At 40.4% G+C, this 14,113-nt stretch overlaps 1 protein-coding gene across 1 annotated transcript in view; it reads left to right on the top strand.

The window, feature by feature from the left end:
* The window catches only part of LOC110448507 (breast cancer type 1 susceptibility protein homolog), a 28,267-nt gene that overhangs the window by 7,459 nt on the left and 6,695 nt on the right, over nt 1-14,113 (top strand). The window contains exons 6-12 of the mRNA XM_021494779.1: nt 2,626-3,055; nt 3,530-6,019; nt 6,569-9,432; nt 11,403-11,544; nt 12,148-12,242; nt 13,020-13,126; nt 13,407-13,609. Of these exons, the coding sequence (XP_021350454.1) occupies nt 2,626-3,055; nt 3,530-6,019; nt 6,569-9,432; nt 11,403-11,544; nt 12,148-12,242; nt 13,020-13,126; nt 13,407-13,609 (6,331 nt within the window). The remainder of the gene's footprint in view (nt 1-2,625; nt 3,056-3,529; nt 6,020-6,568; nt 9,433-11,402; nt 11,545-12,147; nt 12,243-13,019; nt 13,127-13,406; nt 13,610-14,113) is intronic.

A 14,113-nucleotide genomic window follows, 5' to 3' on the forward strand; every position in this document is an offset into this window, starting at 1 on the left:
AATTCCTGCCCCATCCCCAGGGGTTAGAGCGGGGCCCCAAAGGGAACATTTACAAATATATTAAAATTCTTATCCTTTGATGACATGACAAGTATTGTATTTCACTTAGTTTACATGCTGATTTCCACATCACATCTAAACAATAAAATAAAGCTACCAGTACCTATGATATAACTCAGGTGACCGCTAAGGCCCTTGGGCCTCTTGTTTGTTTTGAGATGGATCTAAAAAAATGTAATTGTTAGTTTTCCTAAATTTGTCCTTACTGGTGCATGTTTTATTTTGAAACTTATTGGAAAAAAGATGGCCACCAGACACCCATCTTGGAATTATACAGTTCAAATTTATTATCGGTGTTTTTAGCTCACCTGGTCCGAAGGACCAAGGTGAACTTATGCCATACCGCAGCGTCCGTCATCCGTCAACTTTACACTAGCTACTAGTAGGGATGCAACGATTCGGGTATATCTCGATTCGATTCGAATCTCGATTTGTGACTTCGATTCGATTAATTTCGATTCGATTATTAGCATCCAAGAAATACATGATTTTTCAAACATATTTACTAATTTAGATGAAAAGTCAGACCATATACGGACAATAACTTGGGTTTTTGTTCAGACCGACGATCGTTGTTAGCGGAAGACTCCGAACTGACCGAAGCAGCTTTATCACAGTCCACATTGTGTTTACGTTTTAGATGTGCGTTCATTGCTGTCGTCGAGCCAGCTTTGTATGACATCTTTAAATAACATATCTTGCAAATAGTGACATTTTTTTCCGTTTTTCCGTCGACGATTGGAAACCCAAAGTGTTTCCACACGGGAGATTTATATGATGCGGGCGGGTCGGCTAACTCGTACTCCATGTTTGCAGTAGTTTGCAGTAACAGCAATGCGCAATTTGATTGGCCTACGCAAAGTGTGTTGGCCAATCAAAATCTGCGTTTTAACAGGACTAGGAGTGCGTCTAAATGTAAAGTCAAACACGGACCGAATTTGTAAGAATCGAATCGAAATATCAGAGTTGTGAATCGAGAATCGAATCGGGAGCAAGTAATCGCGGTTCACCATAATCGCGGTGAATCGTTTCACTCCTAGCTACTAGTCATGAACCACTGAGCGGATTTTACCAAAATTTGGTGTGGAGCATCCTTGGGTGAAGAAGAATCAATTTTGTATAAATGGTGGGTCTGGCTCCCCAGGGGCCTGAGGGGCGGGGCCAAATAGGGGAAATATAGCAAATTATTCTTTAAAATCCTTCTTCTTCTGTAGGAATGAAAGGATTTGTTCCATATTTGGTCAAACGCATCCTTGGGGGAAGGGGAACAACGTTGGTATAAATGGTGAGCCTGGCCCCCCTGGGGGCTTAGGGGCATGGGCCCAATAGGGGAAATATAGCAAATTATTCTTTAAAATCATTCTTCTGTAGTAATGAAAGGATTTGGTCCATATTTGGTCAGAAACATCCTTGGGGGAAGGGGAACAAAGTTTGTATAAATGGTGGGTCTGGCCCCCCTGGGGGCTGAGGGGTGGGGCCCAATAGGGGAAATAGACTTAAATCTTCAAAATCCTTCTTCTTCGGTAGGAATGGCAGGATTTTGTCCATATTTGGTCTGAAGCATTCTTGTGTGAACTAGGGAACCAATTTTGTATAAACGGTGTGTCTGACCCCAGTGTAGACAGAGAGGTGGGGCCCAATAGGGAAAATAGAGGTAAAACCTTTAAAATCCTTCTTCTACCATAGGGATTAAGGGATTTTATCCTAATTTAGTTTGGAGCATCCTTGGGCCAAGAGGACTCAATTTTGTATTGGCAGTAGGTGTGGTCTCCGAGGNAAACCTTTAAAATCCTTCTCCGACCATCGGGATTAAGGGATTTTATCCTTATTTAGTGTGGAGCATCCTTGGGTGACGGTGACTCAATTTTGTATAATTGGTGGGTATGACCCCCGTAGGGGCATAGGGGTGGGGCTCTGTTTGAAGTTTGTTCTCTATATCTCAAGTACTGGATGGATCTTTCTGAAATTTCATATGTACTAACAGCACCTACCATGGAGTGCTAAATCTTTACTTCATACCAATTACTTTAATTATATTCAGGTGAGCGATACAGGCCCTCTGGGCCTCTTGTTTAAGTACTTGCCAAATCTTTCTCTTATTTTATTTATAGATTTCCCTGGTACAATGTATAAGACAATTCTTCCTGTTTACTCACCTGGTTTTGCATATTTTCATTTTGCACTTCATGCTGCTTGTTCAGTAGGAAAATATGACTGCAAGAAAATAGCAATCTCTCTTGTTCATTATTTTTTACACATTTCTAGGAAATGGATCAAATAAGGTAACTTTGACAGCACACTGTCAAAATGAAAGCTTTTAACTCATTCACCCCTGAAATTTTTATGATTAACTATTCCTACCATTGAATTGGAAGAGTTCAAATGTGTCTTCAGGGGTGAATGAGTTAAAGCCAGATGAGCTGTTTAGGCCTCTGGGTCTCTTGTTTTTAAGTATCTGAATGTATATATTTGTGAGACAGTCGAGTGTATGACCAAAAAAGAAATATCTCCTGAAAAAGTGATTTAAAGAAGTTTGACTGACAATGTTTATTTTTACTTTTCTAGGAACCTGTTACTACACCTCAAGATGTCAGGACCAAGAGAAGGAAGTCGGACACGACAGGGTTGTGTCAGGGTCATCTTACCAAACAGCCTACAAGGAGGTCAGATACCACAGGTCAAGGTCAGCAGAGGTCAAATACCACCGATCAAGGTCAGCCAAGGTTGGATATCACAGATCAAGGTCAACAGAGGTCAAATACCTCAGGTCAAGGTCAGCAAAGGTTAGATACCACAGATCAAGGTCAACAGAGGTCAAATACTACAGGTCAAGGTCTACAGAAGTCAAATAAAGATCAAAGTGACCTGACTAGGAATCCAAGCACTGAAAAACACACCAGAGAAATGAGGTCGAACGATCGCCAGCACCTACTTGAAGAGATCAAGAGAGCAGATATGAAGTCAGTCAGTCCAGAAACACACAGCGTACCTACAGGTTTGTTTACTGTCAAGTCTACCAATAAATAGGAAATAATTCTTCAATCATGATGAACATGGCACTTTTTTTTTTGATGTCAGGGGAGGGATAGTTGGATATTAATTACCAAAAACGTTGGGCATCGAGGCTACTGCCTGTTGCCATCACCTTGAAAAATAAATATACTATGGGTGGTTGGGTGGCACAATGGATAATGCACTTGCTTTTCACCAAGGCGGCCGGGGTTTGATTCCCTGATCGGACGTGAAAAGGTTCACCAGCACGACCATGTTGGTTTTCTCGGGGCACTCTGGCTCCTCCCACATGAAGACCCCATGCGCTCTAACATCTGTGTCAACAGCAGTGATCATTATCAGTTGTAATAACTTGTTTCATGTTGTAAAGTAAATAAAATATTTTTTCAATGCAGTACAACTAATACAGTATGTGAAACTACAATACACTCCTGATTTATATTTGTTCTGTGTACAGGTGATACCCAAACAGTCGGAGGCAGTGGAAAGAAAACTAAGGACCTGTCGCACCCTGAACAGAGTCCAAGTAGAATCACCAGGTCCAGACAGAAATCAGCCGACTGTAGACAGACTAGAAATTCAACACAGGATTGTCCTGATAATGACAACTTACTGCAGTATCTCGCTAACGAGTCATGTGGTGCTATGGAAACAAAACGGCAAGATCGACCAGAAACCGACCAAAATTCATGCGATCCATTACTTGTGGACATTCGTTACGGAAGTTCTGATGACAATTCTGATGTGGACATGATTTACAGCAATGTGACGGAAGAGAAGATTGTGTGTGAAGAGGAAAACATTATCGAGAATGAGGAGCCAGTTGGTAAAGATTTAATTTCATTGGGGAAGAAAACCAAGATGTTGAAAGATAAGATACATCAAGCAGGGTCAGTGACTGGTGATGGAATCAATGATAAAGACGGTACCTCTGGATCAGAAGTCAAAAATGCTACCAGTTCTGATGTTGTACAGCAGGAAAAGGATGGAAATTTGAACAGTAACAATTTAAACACAACCACATCGATTGATATGCAGTATAAAGAAAATTCTGAATATAGGCCAAAGAAAAAAATGCTGTTCAGAAAAAAACAAAAAACAGGTGTTCAAGAAGAAGAGGTTATACAGTTGTCCGGTACCAGTTCGGGTGGCAGTTGTCACGGTATTTTCGACAAACGTAATAGTACACGTACCTACGGCAAAAAGCAGGATTCTAAACTGGAGAAAGATAGGATAGTTAAAAAATGGCTGAAATCAGCCTCCCCAAATGTGGATGAATTTGCCGACGCTAACAGCATGCCTGTTGTTGAAACACAGACGGGAGAGATCTCACTGGCTTCAGCTACAAACATGTGTGTGGTAGGTGAGAATGTGACGAGTAGCGGTGTTGGAAACCCATTAAAGCTGAATGTTTCTGTCGATCAGGAGGCAGGACTGGTTGTAAACAGCAGAAAGAAAATCTTCAAAACCAAACTTGATCATCCAGTGGGTGTGGCTACGACAGTCCAACATGTGAACGGAAAAGGAAAGTTCGTTGTTCGAAAAGTTTCTCCCGTCCGCGTGGAACAAACATTGGAGAAAAGCAAATGGGCCTTGGAAACGAAATCTGGAGAAAAGTGGAGTGATCCTTATGAGTTCAAGCCAAGTCAAAAGACTCCCAAGACAAGTAAGGGAAAGAAAAAGGTGCTTGTGAAAAAAGATGCCAAGAAATGTCGCAAACATCCTATCAATATCCAGATAGGAGACAGCACAGCAACCCTCAAAGAGAAAGAGATTGATCTGACCTTACAGGCAGGCTCAAGAGAAGATATGCAGGGGTCAAGGTCAAGTCTGAGGTCAAGGTCAAAGGAAAATATAGAAGACAGTTTTAATCACTGCAGCAGCAGGAGAAAGAAGCAGAGCAAGGTTAAATCACATGGTGTGCTGCCACAGGGAACGGAAGATGTGGAAAAGATTATTGAAGAATTAAATCAGGCTGAGGCTTTTGACTTAGTTACATGTACACAGGAGGCAAAAGATCAGATCGTGGAAAACAGAAACAATTCTCCACAGATTGCGGAAGAAAGAACTGGTGATGGAGAAAGAAGTGACGGAGAAAGAAGTGACGAGGAAAGATGCATGGAGCCAGGTATTGAAAGCCTGGACAAAATTAAAGACACACAAGTAGAGACAGACATTAGAATTGTAAATCATGACCATCCACAATCTGCAACAAACAACGATAAAGTTCTAGCAGCCATACAGACAGAGATGGATAATGAAAATAAGAAATGTGATGATTCGGAATTTGCAACAAGTAGTGTCAACATGATTGCAGACACATGTACAGAGAAAAATACTGATACAGAAAGTCGAAAATGTGACCATCCAAAATCCTCAGCAAATAGTGTTGACATGATTTCTGATACAGAGACGTCAACTCTGCAGCACACTGAACCTGAGACAGCGCATTCTATAGATGTTCCTGACACACAATTGGAGGATTTGCCTGGCAGTCACGGTAAAATTCCACCTCCACCTGTATCACACAAGGCTGTGATGAGTGAAGAATTGCAGGGTCAGAGTGATTCTGGTGCAGAGGGGAAATGCAGAAGAAAAAAGCAGGATGTAGAAGGTTCTCAAGGTCAGGTGGCGGGCAGAGTTAGTACCGAGGGAGACGCAGAGTATGGGAGTTTAGTGAGTGATGCATCCTGTGTTCCCAATACTGACGACAGTGTCGTGTCCAGACGTACGAAGAAACTCCGGAACAGTCTTAAGTGTAGGAAATCTGTGACGTTTACAGACAAAGTCCAGCACATCCTGGATCATGACAACTCACAGGGCCACGCAGGGAGAGAAACTAGAGGAGGTAGGTCAATGGGAAGTGAATCCAGAGGTCACTCCCAGGGCCAGCTGGATAGAGGAACCATGGCCAGAGGGCAAAGGTCAAAGGAAAACTTAATACAAGGTGTGCTATTATGATTTTTTTTGTGGGGGCAGGGGGTATTTTACTTGAATCTGACATTATTTCATTGAAATAGTGTTATAAATCTGACCTCTTGTCATTAGCAAATAATGTTTCAAATTTAACTTCATTACATTAAAATATAGTAGTTTGTTTAAAATCTGACTTCATTTCATTAAATCACAATGTGCTAATGAATTTTGTTATTAAAAAGTACAGGGCGATAGAAATCTGATTTCATTTAATTGAAAAAGAGTTTGCTAAAATTTGATTTCTTGTCAATATATATACAATGTATTATAAATCTAACTTCATGTCATGTAAACATATCTTTGTGAGCTATCTTGCAACTTGTCCTTTGTTTCAACATCACAAAGTCAATAACTAGAATTAGTATTCAAGATTTTACTATGTACTAGGTATACATATGATGTACAACTTAATTCTCTAATATTTGTGCAGATGGTATTACAATCAAACAAAATTAGTGACATACAAAAATTCGCAAAAATACTTTCCCTTTCTTTTTACAAATTTCTTTCTTTCTTTCAGCTCTACAGCAGAATGGATTGTCGTCACCTGGTACTGGAAGTCAGCAGGTAACTATGGCTGAAATCCAGTGTATCCAAGGTGAGCCTGGACAGAACGACGACCATAGCCATCGGACCAAGAGACATTTGTCACAAGGAAACGTGAACGACGCAACTAATTCCTGCATTGCTGACACTCTACCAGACAAGATGGGAGACAGCCGTTCTCTAGGTAACGGTGGTAAGTCTGGTGGAGTTGAACGAGCTCACTTACACTCGCCAACCTCTCGAAAAAACACGGAGGAGGAAATGGTCGCTGTTCACTCCCAAACATTTGACCCAGAACAAGAATTTTACACAGAGTCTGAGATGTTGGAAGACAGAATTCCAGATACAGATGCTGAAACTGTTCATCCATGTGGGGAAAATACACTAGAATCTGTTAGTACACAGCCTCCTTCTGATGACCTTCAGTTTGGTGTGAGGAGTGGCTCGAACGGCATCTCAGAAAGTTCATCATTTGGTAAGAATTCAAGAGGAAATAGAAGCAGAAAAACTCGAGAGACTCTACCGGATAAATCCCCATTAGTTGTCATGGAGACTCAGATGAGTGGAAGTGCATCAAGTGGGTGCGAGACATTAGGGACACAGGAAAGTGTTTCGCTTCTTGTTGGCAACGATTTGGGGCGAATAGAAAAACCTGAGGCTGAATTGGCAGGAACAGGATGTGTGACAGCAGAGAAACAACCAGACAATAGTTTTACAAAAATATCTTCTAAACGCTTGTCACAGGAATGCTCTGTGGAACACAGCCATAATGGAAAGGCAGAGGAGGACTCTGTTCAACTTGTGTCACAAAGGAATAAACTGAAACGGCAAAGCCCGAGAATGAAGTCACACTCCTTAACATCTCCACAACTTCCTGGATACAGTGCTACAAAAAAGAAGCCTAGTTGCCAAGACGACAAACCAAGCTCCGGGGTCGTTTGTGCCGAGTCTGAGGTCATCCGTGGAGAACACAGCACCACAAGTTCGGGATCAACTGTCATTCCTGCGACCGCTCTGGCTTCAAGAGACTCAACTCAGATTATTCAGATCTGTAAAATGGAGAACGAACCACCAAGAAGAGGCAACAAGAAAAATAATGTGATAAACATGTCAACAGATACTTCAGCTTCAGGGAATGTTAATGACATGTCATTATCAGAAGTTAGTACAGAAAATTCAAAGTCAAGGAAGTTAAGGTCAAGTTCAAGGTCATTAGAGAAATGTTGCAGCAAGGAGGAAGTCATTCAACAGAGGTTTAAGGAATCTGAGGCTGTTTGGAGTCAACAGGGAACTCAAGGTCAACAAAATGGCCAAGGTCAGAAGGGCATCCAAGGACACGATGAGAAGGAAAATGACAAACCGTCGGAAAGTGATATCAACCAGAATACTGTTCAGGAAGAAATTGAAGAAAGAGCCACGAAACTGGTCGATGCGAAACTAAAAACTGATGAGTCTGTGGACTTGGATGACCTCACACCAACCTTAAAGCCTGTAAAAAAAGGTCACAACCGTACGCGTGTCACTAGACAGACTTGTTCTCCGGAGGACATATTTGTGATGGACTCCGAAACAATGGCAAGTGGACAAGCCTCGAGTGTTGTTCAGAATCAGGAAGGGGTGATAAATCTGACATCGCTACAGTTACTGGACCCCTCTCAGCCTCAATCATTGGACAAGGACACAGAACTAAGCGATTGTGGTGACAGTGAACATTCCGTGATGGAAACAAGTCAATCTATAGAAATTTTAGACGAAAAAATGAATGAGGTTAATCATGTGCAGGATAAAAAATTGTGTGTCGAAGAACAAGAAGATGTGATGATGGAAAAATACAAAATGGACGAAAAGGAAGTTGTGAAAGAACAAGGCAACGTTAAGATGACTGATGAGGTCGGATCGAGCAGAAGTAAAGGGGAAAATAGTCGCAAAGAAGTGTGTAAGAGACACAATGACAGTGATCCCGACTCCGATCTGAGTCAGAGTCAGAGTCGACAGACGAGGGAAACAGGAGTTCGATGTAAGCGAGGATTGGCTACCAGAAAATGGCAACTAGAAAGCCAAACTAATTCTTGTGAAACAAGTGCTTCGAGTTCTAAGGAAAGAGATTCTTTAAAATCACCAGGACGACCAAGTTGTGATGAACAAAATAGCAGAAAAAAGGACAAGAAATTAGTATCAAGTGATGACTTTATAAACAAAGAGATACCTGTTAAGACTCAGTCCCTTTTGAATGACAGCAGAACAGTTTCCGATAATCTGAACATGATCAGCTTAAAAGAAAAATTTAAGAAGACATTTAAAAAATGCTCAAGTAGAAGTCCAAATTTAAATAGAGTGATTGGTTCTTTTCCAAAGCCTGAGCATTCACCTCATCATAACCACACTGTACAGCAGAAAGAAAACGGTTCACTTGTCTCAGATGAAGATGAAATGGAGACACCTGATATTGTGGATAAGGCAGAGCAGAAGTCGGAGTCCGTCATTGTGATACAGGATTCATTTCCATGCAGCAGGAGAACAACGAAGGAAGTTAATTCCTCTAGGCAGACTGGCAAAAGTCACTCTGCAAACTTGGTACAGAGAAGTTCCGATAGGAAAAGAGGCAAAGATTCTCCAAAGATGTCAGCCTCCCAAGAGAGTGCAGAAGACAAGTTGCATCTGTCAAGTGTTTTGGACAAGTCTGAGACAGATGAGACAGATGAGACTTCCAGCTTTGAGGGACAAAGGAGTCGTGTCATGGGACGAAAACAGCAACGGCCTGTGATAGAGGAGAGTGAAGATGAGATGTGCGACGCCAGCTCACCACTTCCTGATGTCGTTCTGAACGGCTGCCAACAGGTGAGTATAGCGTAAAATTACAGAAAAACCTGTTAAATCCTTCGACTGTAGACTCCAGAACGCTTTTAAAAGCAGATACTTGTATAAACCAGGGCCCATATTCATGAAACCGTTCTCATGCTCAAAGTCAGATTTTGTGCTCAAACCCAATTTCATATTCCAGTGATAAATTTATGAAAAATTACATTTTGTCAATGATCTGGAAGAATTTGGAAGAGTCTTAGGGCTGAAGACCATTTCCAATGTAAAAACTTAGCTTTTTGACCGTGTAACATGATTTTAAACCAGCGGCTAGAAAGTAGGTTTGAGCACAGAATCCATGTTTGAGCACGAGAACGGTTTCATGAATTTGGGTCCAGAACCTGTATAGATTGGGCCTCGATGTTATGATTAAATAGGTAAAGTATGAGTCGCAGTGCTCTGTTTGGTATCATACCATGATAGACTCCAGAACAGTTTATCAAACATTTTCTTCAGGTTGATAAGTATTATATGAATAGTAGAGAAGTTATGTATCACCAAAGTGTTTATGTGTGACGTTTCGGTGACTTGTGCGATACGTACCCTGTCACAACCAGTAAGTGTTTATGTGTGACGTTTCAGTGCCTTGTGTGATATGTACCCTGCCACAACCAGTAAGTGTTTATGTGTGACGTTTCAGTGACCAGTGGGATACATACACTGTCACAACCAGTAAGTGTTTATGTGTGACGTTTCGGTGACTTGTGCGATACATACACTGTCACAACCAGTAAGTGTTTATGTGTGATGTTTCGGTGACTTGTGTGGTATGTACCCTGCCACAACCAGTAAGTGTTTATGTGTGACGTTTCAGTGACCAGTGGGATACATACACTGTCACAACCAATAAGTGTTTATGTGTGACGTTTCGGTGTCTTGTGCGATACATACACTGTCACAACCAGTAAGTGTTTATGTGTGTCGTTTCGGTGACTTGTGCGATACATACCCTGTCACAACCGCTAAGTGTTTATGTGTGACGTTTCGGTGGCTTGTGCGATATGTACCCTGTCACAACCCGTAAGTGTTTATGTGTGACGTTTCAGTGGCTTGTGCGATATGTCCCCTGTCACAACCAGTCAGTGTTTATGTGTGACGTTTCGGTGACCTGTGCGATATGTACCCTGTCACAACCAGTAAGTGTCTATGTGTGACGTTTAGGTGACTTGTGCGATACATACACTGTCACAACCAGTAAGTCTTTATGTGTGACGTTTCGGTGACTTGTGTGATATATACCCTGTCACAACCACTAAGTGTTTATGTGAGACGTTTCGGTGACTTGTGTGATATGTACCCTGTCACAACCAGTAAGTGTTTATGTGTGCCGTTTCGGTGACCTGTGCGATATGTACCCTGTCACAACCACTAAGTGTTTATGTGTGACGTTTCGGTGACTTGTGAGATATGTACCCTGTCACAACCACTAGGTGTTTATGTGTGACGTTTCGGTGACTTGTGTGATATGTACCCTGTCACAACCACTAAGTGTTTATGTGTGACGTTTCGGTGACTTGTGCGATATGTACCCTGTCACAACCAGTAAGTGTTTATGTGTGACGTTTCAGTGACTAGTGGGATACATACACTGTCACCTTCATCAGACAAATGACCAGTGATGCGTATGTACCCAAAGCTGTTGGTTGGCAATGTACAAAAAAAACCAATCAACGTAGGTTCATTTAGCTGTCATTAATGACGAATCATACCGACCCTTAATTAGGCCTCAATTTTACGATAAAAAATGTAAAATTTCTTCGTCATGCTCTGAATTAATTAATTGCTGTTGATGGTTCATTAACAGGGGTGTCAGAAGATACATAGAATTTTGTAGATTTTTTTGTTTTTCTTGTACTGTTAAGTTGCTGATTCTGGTTAAGATGTAATAACGTGAAATATATCTGTTGATGAAATAATCAATTATTTAAATACTTGTGTTGTATGGAAAGACATGTACAGACAAGGATCCTGACCTGATGAATGTTAGCCTGGAGTCGGCTCACAGTGAGGGAGAGGACAGAGCAGAGGAGCCCGACAACGATAAAGAAGGAACCACAGTCATTGCTGAGAGTGACGAGGAGAGAAATAACGGTAAGGGAGACTACTACTGTTTATGAAATTCAGGGGAGACAACTCGACCAAAGTCATCGGAAACTCCTGTTAATTAAGTTGACAGGAGACAAATATAAACCAAACTCAGGTAAGACACATACCTATCAGTCTTTTTAGCTCACCCAAAGGACCTGTGGCATGTGAGCTTATGACCAGGATGTCAGCTCTACCTCCCTCTTTGACCTCCTAAAATGGCTTTTGACCCTCAATATGTTGCCATATAAAGGCGTCAGATTTTTACCCCCAACTTTTATGTCTTGCAAAAACACTAAGATTTGATGCAGCACCTGTTCTTTTTCATCCACCAACTCTTCCTTTAAAATGCTGCTTGTCCAGAACTTCCTTTAAAATGTTGCTTGTCCAGAACTGCTCAGTGGATTTTCACTGAATGTGGTCATCCTTGAAATTTGATAGATGGTTTCTGATTTTTTTGGTTTTTGTATTATTTTTACCAGAAATGGTCATTGTCATGTTAGCTACTAAATTCATTCACTGCTGAAGAAGCACAGCATGACATGAAGGTGATTATTATTGGGTAATAAATCTATTCTTATTTGTATTTTGGGTATCTTTCTCTTCTAGATTACAGCTCATCTGAGGAGAGTGATTCTGGTCGACGCCTCAACCTGACTTCTTCGTCAGCGTTTTCCAGTCAGAGTGAGGCAATGACAACACAGGTAGAGTCTCAGCTGTAATGCCAATATATATATATACGTGTTTCAGTTAACATGCCTGGAAAAAAATAGGGTAGACCAGCAGGCTTATATAAATTTAATTTTAATTATAATTTTTTATTTTCATAGATCAATATTTTGCTTCACATCAAATTTCACAATGTATTTCCTATCATTACAATGGCTATTGTAATTTGTCAAGAATATGGTCGGACTCCCAGAACAGGAAGAAAGTACATCTAAATGAGAGGCTGTGAGTTTTTCCTGGCTAATAAATTAATCTTAGATATAAGTAGCTGTCGGATAATATATCTAGGGTCGACAGGAAAACCTAGCGTAGGTCTGGATACCTGAAATTATATAATTTATTTTTACCTAACAGACAAAACAACTGCTAAAATTAGGGATCAGTCAAGGATTTTGGGAATTATGAGTTTTTAGAAAATTGTAAAAAAAAGACTAAAAAGAAATTAAAAAATATGAAAATGAAGTAAAAGTCAATGTTGTCAACAGGTTCAATTTACATTGTAGAATTGTATGTAATGAGACATGGTTCAATTTACATTGTAGAACTGTATTTAATGGGACATGGTTCAATTTACATTGTAGAACTGTATTTAATGAGACATGGTTCAATTTACATTGTAGAACTGTATTTAATGGGACATGGTTCAATTTACATTGTAGAACTGTATTTAATGGGACATACTTGAATATCCTAGTTTATAGAGGTTTGCAGAGTATTATTATTCCATATGAAGGGTATGGTTTTGCTTACAGAATAGGAAGGCTTTAGAAAAGGATCTAGAAAAGATGAAGCGGGACATAGCAGAGCTAGAGAAACAGCTTGCCAATAAACCAAATCAAAATGGCCGGTCCACACCCCAGTAAGTGAAATTCTAATTAGAAGTAACCTGCAATAATTTGCAAATGCAATGTACTACTTTAAATGAAAATATATAGTCATGATTGCTTAACTCATTCACCCCTGAAATTTCATAATGAACTATTCCAAACTTTTGAATTGGAAGAGTTAAAATGTGTCTTCAGGGGTGAATGAGTAAAATATCCAGGTGAGCAATACAGGCCCTTTCTGTCCCTTGTTTTATTTCACCTTAGTTGTTGACCCTGTGTCCTGGTAAAATTCAGTGATGGTTAATGTTTTAGGTCGAGCAGTAAGAGGAAGGATAAGAAGCCGAATATGGATTTAAACAAAGAGCAGGTTGTGTCCGAGGATTCTGACAAAGAGCGGGTTGTATCCGAGGATTCTAACGAGGAACGGGTACTATCCAAGGATTCGGACAGCGATTTGGTATTGGAGGTGGATGGAGATGGCCTGAATGACGGGTCTGAAGGTGATTTATACGATGGTAAGCAAGACATTATTTCATGTTCTGGAAAAGAAAAAAAAATGCTTACCGTAAAAACCCATGTAATTTGCGCACTTTTTTTCAGAAATTTGATACCCAAAGTGGGGGGTGCGTAAAATACACAGGTATAGAAAAATTCAAGTTTTTTTCAGGAAAAGATCGACGATTCTGAGAGATCGTCATCTTGGATTATGTCCCTTGGTACACGGAACTCTAAGACAAATGACGATCAACAAATTTATTTATGTCAAACATTAATAAAAGATACATAATGTGTTGTTATGTGAGTTTATGTGAAAAGTATTAATAAATAGGTAACCGTTAACAAAAAAAGTTTAGCCAAATTCCTATGCCAGAGAATCGCCGATCAACTTACGCATTACGTTTCGACATCTCGGTGCGTTTCCCCATACTATTACGAAAATGTAGTTGTTCAATTTAAGCTCCGTTCTATGTAAGTTCTGTAAGTTTTTTCAAATCGCCTATGCGTATACGTATAGCATG

This window comes from Mizuhopecten yessoensis, unplaced genomic scaffold, assembly GCF_002113885.1.
Source record: "Mizuhopecten yessoensis strain PY_sf001 unplaced genomic scaffold, ASM211388v2 scaffold4105, whole genome shotgun sequence".
NCBI classification, from domain to species: Eukaryota; Metazoa; Mollusca; class Bivalvia; order Pectinida; family Pectinidae; genus Mizuhopecten; species Mizuhopecten yessoensis.